The 7,765-nt window shown below is 37.5% G+C and overlaps 1 protein-coding gene and 1 long non-coding RNA gene across 18 annotated transcripts in view; one reads left to right on the forward strand and one right to left on the reverse strand.

Moving 5' to 3' along the window:
- SATB1 (SATB homeobox 1) overlaps window positions 1-7,765 on the reverse strand; it is a 141,374-nt gene that overhangs the window by 111,826 nt on the left and 21,783 nt on the right. For 10 of the 17 annotated variants that reach the window (XM_019508698.1, XM_019508695.1, XM_019508694.1 and 7 more), the window contains exons 1-2: window positions 5,907-7,017; window positions 2,916-3,151 (exon numbers count right to left, since the gene is read on the reverse strand). In XM_019508698.1, coding sequence (XP_019364243.1) covers window positions 2,916-3,126 — 211 coding nt within the window. In that variant the 5' untranslated portion in view covers window positions 3,127-3,151; window positions 5,907-7,017. Of the gene's footprint in view, window positions 1-2,915; window positions 3,152-5,906; window positions 7,019-7,765 lie in introns of those variants that run through there. The other 7 variants (XM_019508701.1, XM_019508699.1, XM_019508697.1 and 4 more) reach the window with 4 other exon arrangements.
- LOC109291619 overlaps window positions 7,523-7,765 on the forward strand; it is a 1,972-nt gene continuing 1,729 nt past the window's right edge. Inside the window, exon 1 of the long non-coding RNA XR_002095909.1 lies at window positions 7,523-7,656. This is a non-coding gene — a long non-coding RNA (uncharacterized LOC109291619). The remainder of the gene's footprint in view (window positions 7,657-7,765) is intronic.

Here is a 7,765-nt window from a genome sequence, read left to right on the forward strand (position 1 = left end):
CACACACACACACACACACACACACACACACACACACACACACACACACAGATAGAGAGAACTAAGACAACTGCAGTGTTAGGCCTCAATCCCATTAAGAAGTCAAAGTTAGCAACAAAACCTCCACTGCCTTCAGTAGTGTAGGATCAAGCTCCATGATGACAACAAAAGGGTTAAAAGCAAATGCACTGAACTGTCTTATGGCAGACTGCCAGAGGGGTATCATCTTTAGCATAAATGATGACAAGGGTTATTTTAACAGGGCACCCAGGATCTCCAATTAGTCCTACAATGTTAATGCCTCTATATAAGCACTGCCCTCTAGTCTTACAGAAACCCTCTAACCTGCAAAGGTGCACAAGATGTTCCATAGCTTGATAAGATTATTTATTGCTGATAGAAGCATTTATATTTCTTATCTCCCTTTTAATTAGCACTGTTGCATATAACAATAAATTATAACAAAAAGATACCTTTTAAGAGCATATATATTTAAACTGTATCTGTTCAGAGAGTCAATCGCTGGCAAACAAGCCCCTTCAGGGTTGCTTGGAAAAGCTCACACTAACTCCAGTTTGCCCAATAGGCTCTACATGAAAGACAAGGCTAAAGACTTGCCAATATTTATTTAGTTCAGGAGGATTTTTATTTTGTGCGTGTCATATTTTTTTTTTACATCATCTTTTAGTTAGACCACTCGGAAGAGAGAAAAGACCAGAGCAAAAATAGAACATGTAAACTAGCAATTTCTTCACTGGTTTTAATTAAACTTTGGAGAGCTTTCCAAAATGCGCGCACACACACAAGGCTTATAAGCAGTATTTTTCCTAAACTCCCAGAGCACTACCTGACTGAAAGAGGGAGATCAAAGTCATGTAGTGGTGTCACTGTTGGGTATCTGTAGGCAAACTGTATACAGCACTTTAGTTTCATATGCAGTATTAACCCTGCACATAAAAAATAGTTAAAGAGGGAGCAAAATGCTGTATTTGGTTTCTTTATTCCCCCATCTCCATGCTTCCCCCCACAACCACCATTGGCTACATTTAGGATTACTACATGCACCACGCACTGGTATTTCATTTTATGCAATGAACAAAAACATATTATGTTGTCCTATAAATTACACAACACAAAAACAAATAGCTTTTAAAAAGCAAGATGACCTCTTGACCAGATTTTGATGTACATTGTGGATATGAAAGGTGGATCCCTGGTAGTGTGATAAAGGTATCATCTGACTACAAATCAAGCTGCTAAATCTTTTAGCAAACTGTCACTAGTGTCCTTCTGTTAATGTGAAAAATGTTATACAGTAGAGCACAATCTCAGCTGGCTGATCACTCTTGCTAGCACTTGGCAAGACCTCCAAGTGCAGCAACTTTATAACCTTCTAGTATTATAGGGGAGAGCATTGGTCAGTGTTCAGTGCTAAAAATACAACATGATTTAAACCTGAAGGCAGTGTTAGAGCTTTTGCTGAAGGTTTACGAGTCTGTGTAAACATCATGTCTGCCATAAGAAGCAGTGAAGTCTGTAGAATCCTTGTCTAAAACTGTCCTGGCATTAAAGTTTGCTGTGCAAATATCACATAATACCAGAGACAGCTGAAATCTCCTATTTAGGAATTTATGGAACTTATATATGTTTGCAGGCGTCAGAAAGTCCTTTTTATATAGCCCCAGTGCTTCACTGTACAATATTAATGCACTCTGTTTGAAAAGCCGTAATAAATTATATTTTTAATGCTCTTACCCTGGCTTTCTTAAGATGCATACATTCTTGGCAAACAATCAATAAATAGGGTAATCATGAGCAGAGGCCAAAGAATTTGCTGAAGTGCTGTTTTTCCATTTTTAATAGATAAAGATCTAACAATACGGACTGCTGTGTCTGTTCATTTGAGGATCAATATATTCTTTGTTTTCGCCAAACCGAGGAAAAAATAAATGATTGTATGATAAATGTTATGCATCAGACACAATGAAATTCCACTGCCTTCTAACTTTGTGTGTTTAATAGTCTTGGTTGCATTTTATCCTTTGCTTAGCAAATGCAAGAAAAATCTGAATTATAAACATATACCAATTATACTGAGAAAAATGTAGAAGCTGTTTTAAAACAAATGCCAAATTCTATACAGCATGTTTTGATTTAAATTAACAAGCCTGCAATACATGGTCAAAGTGATGTGTGGCTATCTATCTATATAGACAGATACACATACACTGTAGTTAATTTTAAAGTATTCTAATGCAAACAAAAGCCATCCATCAATGATTCTAAATCCGTTTTTTCCTTGCGAGAATGTCTAATTACAGCAAACCAGTCACTGAAAAATATGACACCCAAGTTGTTCATTGTTCAATAATGAATTGTACTTAAGAAAACAAACGGCAAAGATTGACATCATAAATGACTTTTCCAATGTGATACCTAAAGATTTACGTACTCTCATTTAAGCCTACTTGCAACTGTAATGGAAATACTGCTGACCTTTCTAAGCTTGGACTATCGGTGGGAGCAAAGGCAAGAATTAAAGTTTTTGAGGTCCTACGCGTCTTTTTATAAAGTTTGCTGTTGCTTAGCAAAAACTCGCTCAAAGAGTAAGTTTATAATAATCAGTTCTCTTTGAATACAAAAAATAGGTTTAATTATGGGAGCTACCGTTAAGTTAGCCTTTACCTTAACAAACAAACAAAAAAAAAAGGGTCAGACTCCACCCTGCAAAGCAAGATGCTCCACCCAAGCATGAAGCTTCTATTTCCCAAATGTGATTTACATCAGAGCTGGGAATAAAATATTTTTAGAATAAATATTCAGCATTGAACTATAAGCCTACTAAAAGTATGTTTTTACCCTAAATGCCACTGAATATAGTTATTTTTCCAGTGCAGAATTATTAAAAATATTACCTTTTCTAATATTAGTTCTCATCAGGTGTCCAGAGTGTTTTAAAGGCACTCCTTGCATTTTAGTTCCTGTACTTCCAAGTCTTCCTCTTCCTAATGGGCTCCCATTCTGTTCCAAGCGCACAATTTTGGCTGGTGGACCCTTCGGATCGCTTACATTGTTAGACATTTCTGAATGTTCTTTCCCCTGAGTTGCCTCGTTCAAATGATCCATGCTCAGTCCCGCCTCTAAAGATCACCTGCCATGATTCAAAAAAAAAAAAAAAAAAAAAAAAAAAAAAAAGGAAAAAAAGAAAAAAAAAAAAAAAAAAAAAAAAAAAAAGGAAAAAAAGAAAAAAAAAAAAAAAAAAAAAAAAAAAAAGGAAAAAAAGAAAAAAAAAAGAAAAAAGAAAGATGTTGTACACGTGTGCGTATACGTGTATGTACACAGTTTACACATGTGTAGAGTATGTATGTATAGTAAGCTCATAAGTAAGCATAAATGAAGATTTCAAGTATTTAAAAAGAGGTCTCTATAAAAAGGTAATAAATTTGTCTTCAAAAAGTAAACTTCATTCTCCAAATTACTAGAAGATTGCATGATTCAAGGATTTTGTTAAAGCTAACTACAGTATGCTAGAACAACTGGGCAGCCTAGGAAAAGGCATTTTCCTCTCATGAATTCATAAGAATGGGAATTAAATAGGTGAGGGTGATTTTCAAAGTATATATTCCAAAATACTCATTGCTACAAATATCACAGATGCTTTTATCTAAAAATATATATATTTTCTAATTAAATTGTTCTCTTCTCATAAATAAGAGAACATCATAACTTTAGAGGAGTGTACTGATTTCTTAGCAACCTCAAAAATTTGACTGGATGGGGTTTGTTTTTGTATTCTTCCAAGCTATTTTACATGAAGAGTTTACTAACTTTTAAAAACTTAAGTTATAGACATGATAATTAAGATGCAGTTAAGCTTTCAGGATAAGTCAAATATGAGGTCCTGAAAAAAGAGATGGATAAAGAGAAAAAGAGGAGAAACACTCTATAAATCTCATGCAGAAGAACTACAATTTCTATAGAAATTTAGGGTAGCTCAGCACACAGACTCCTGGTGATGCAAAGTTATGTACTGGCACAGATGTCTGAAACCAAAACAACGGAAGCAATTTCAGTATCAAATTAAGAAAAGGTGCATCTTGGCATGTTTATATTTCCTGTTATACAACTTAACTAGAATTCCTGTTCCTAGTTTCTGTCTCTCTTATAAATCCCTAGCCGAAAACATATAGAATGATTTTAAAAAAGATTTTATTTACACAGAATCTATTTTAATAACCATGAAAGCAGTCAGTTACTGAAAATAAGTGTGCATGTACCTGGTTGGGATTCATTTATTATTATTCAAGTTATATTAGAATCTTCTGCCCTTTTCTGATTGAGGTATGACCACACTGTCTATTTTGTCATGTATATAGTATAATCACTAAGGACAGGTGATTAGACATTCATTTTGTGAAGTAGTATTTACATTACTGAATACAAATACTAATACTAGGGGAGTCATATTTACAAAGATTTGCATGAATCGGGTAATTGCTACTTACTTCCTGTTGCCTAGTAATTCAACACATTTTGTACATATTTCACTGCAAAGCTATTTAGGTATGGATACCTTGGGAGTTACCATATATTCCGTAATGTTGGTATGTACATCAGTAATTCTATAAACATTTTTTTCTTATTTGAACATAGGCTGATTTGTCCTACCCAGCCAAGAAGAAGAATCTGTATTAATCTAGATGTTTACAAGCAACCTTAAGAATGGCACCGAGTGACTAAAGTTTAGAAAATAATGGTGACTTATCCTTACGCTCTGAGATGACACACGAAGAACCAAAGATTTAACGTTAATTGTGGTTTCAGTTATAGGTCCAATTAACAAATAAACGTGCCTATTTTAGCCACTTTTGAAATTGAAATTACTTTTTTTGTTGCATTAACTTCAGTCTAATGAAAACACAAACAGGTTCACTGATTAATGTCTAGCAGCATTTCCTTAGGATGCTGTGGTACTATTAAGGCTGCTTTTCTGAAACTAGTCTCTCTCTTGAGAATAAAAGGATTAACTTAAATAAAGCTATAAAGAAGAAAATCCCAGTCACTTTCGGTAACTTAAAAGTACAGTTTGGTACCAATATTGTTACAAGAAGTATCTAGTCATCTTGAGTCAAAATGGCACTATATTATGTACAGTGAATAAGAGTGATGGATCACAATTTAGTTAACATATTGACTACTACCAAACCACCAAACAGGTCATTCTAAATTGGCCCTGGAATACCTATCCATAGGCATGTTTTAACCACTTAGTCATCTTATAAAAAGCCTTATGTTACAAAGTTAAATTGCATGCACATAAAACACCTAATTTACTTATTTAAACTCCATGCCCAAGGCTAAAGTTCACCAAAACCTCAGGTTTGAAATAGCAATGAGCAACAATCAGCATGGCCTGCCCAGCAAGACAGTGCTACAGATTAACTACTATTTCTTTATGTATGCCAGGCCAAGAGTTTCTTCAGGGCTCTTGTTAAACATCTTTTATAGCTACAAGTTTCTATCCAAGCCATTTATATAAGGTCAGAATTTCCAGGTATAGTTTCAGAGATTGTACTCATGGACACACAGGGACCACACTTTGAATGTACTTCAGCGTATTAGCTTCTATTGTTGAAATAGAATAGTATTACAGCATTTCTTTAACTTCTCATTAAATAACCCCCTCCCCTGCATTTTCCCCTCCTCTTTCCTCCCCGCCCTCCCTCCTCTAAAAACCCTAATCACATTTAAGAGAGGCTCTTCTCTTATCCGTTCCATATGGCTTTCACAATCCAGGCCAAGCTTTCCCTGTGACCTTTTAAAGAGACAAAGAAGCAAAGTACTATCTAGAAACAGAAACACTGCAGTTTTCTGAGTGAAATTAGCAAAACCGACCCGAAACTCACCACTTCAAAACTTGACAGCATATAAATAACAAAAACAAAGAAGGTTTCCTTTGCAGCTCGAGCTCTTGAAGAGGAAGAAGTTCAAGACTGATGTTTTCTAGGTCCCTTTTTTTTTTTTAAAGGGAAAAAATACCCAAACAAAAAGCCAGCAGACCTAAAGGCTACTTCCCTTAAAATTCTATTATTTTTCTTTTTTGTTATTTTCCTCTAAGCAGGGGAGGGGCAAAAATAAATAGTGAGAAAAAAAGGAGCCATGAGCAAAATAGCAATGGACAAAAAATACTAAGAATACCTTTTCAAGCTTTAGGAATGGAAAAAGGAAATTAAGATCAAATTGACCAGGCAAGTGTAGTAATAAAAATGAAAAAAAAGTTACAGTTTTTAATTGAGCCGCGGACAGCTTAAGCCTGGCTGTCCTTTCAAAAATAAAATCAATGCGTACAAGAGCAAGTGACAAGGTGGGCAAAAAAGCTTTTCTATCCAGCGTGAAGAGCAGAAAGTCTACTTCTAGGCTGTCACTTACACTGTTATTCTCCAATAAGCCTACAGCAGAACAGCACATACACACAAAAAATGAATGTGCTCCCCTCCCCCCCAAATACTAACAAGCCCCCAAACTTTCTGCCTAAACCTTAGCCCCAAAGATCTCTATTGGGGAGAGAAAAAAAAAAAAACTGCAGGAAAAAGGCACTAAAATGCCACTTTTAAATTTCCCCTTGCCGATCCATAAAAAAGAAGAAAAAAAAAAAAGAAAAAAAATTGGCAGAGAAGACCTGTCTCTTCTCATTTACCGGGGCTGTTGCGAGAGAGAGAGAAAGCAAGGAGGAGGAGAGGAGGAAGGAAACACGCGCACACAAGGCACAACACCACCACCAAAAAGTAAAAAGATTTCACTCCCTCCCAGTCCAAAAAGGAGGGGGAGAAATTATCATTCAAAAAGAAGTTTTCTATCTATAGCTCTTCCTCTCTCTAGATTAAAAAAAAAAAAAAAAGAAAAAAAAGAAAAAAAAAAAGGGAAAGGAATAGAGAACTCCAGGAAGAGTTACTCCAAATAAATAATAATAATAAAAAAAGGAGGTGGGGGGAAGGGAAAGGAAAAAGGTTGCCAAAAAACAAAACAAAAACCAAAAAAACAGCAACCAACAACAACAACAACAAAATCCCAGGCTCTAATTCTTGCTGCCCCTGCCTGGCCGAGCAGGATGGTTATTTAGGCCAGTGGGGTGGTTGTTGCTGGATGTTACAGGGACATGTTTGTGTGTGTGCGTGTGTCCCCGGACGGAGCTGCTCTGGTTCGCTTCGCTCCCCCCCCTCCCCTCCCCTCCCCTCCCTCTCCCTGTTTCTGTCCCCATTAAATTATTAGTTGACTCATCACTCCTCCTCCTCCTGCTGCTGCCGCCGCCGTCCCCTGCTCAGATCCTGCTCTCCTCCTCTCCTCTCCGCCAGCGCTGCCTGCTGCCGCCGCTGCCTCTCCTGCCGCCGCTGCTGCTTCTTCCTCCTCCTCATTTTAATACAAAATAACACCGAGGCCACCGGCTTTTTTTTTTTTTTTTTTTTTTTTTTTTTTTTTTACAGCCCGAGATAGCAGCGGCAGCAGGAGCAGTAGCAGGAGGAGGAGGAGGAGGAGGAGGAGGAGGACGACAACGACGACGCAGCCTCCCTGCTGCTGCCCGCAGCCCTTCCCCGGCGGCCCCGGATCATCCGACGCGTCCTGGGAGAGAGAGAGAAAGTGGCAGAAGAGGAGGAGGAGGTGGAAGAGGAGGAGGAGGACGACGAGGAGGGGGGGACGGGGCTGGAGTGCACGGCGGGGTGGAAGGAGTCGCTCTGGGGTGGGGTGAGGTGAAGTGGGGTGGGGGGGG

This window comes from Gavialis gangeticus, unplaced genomic scaffold (assembly GCF_001723915.1).
Source record: "Gavialis gangeticus isolate Ggan-Ray unplaced genomic scaffold, GavGan_comp1, whole genome shotgun sequence".
NCBI lineage: Eukaryota > Metazoa > Chordata > Crocodylia > Gavialidae > Gavialis > Gavialis gangeticus.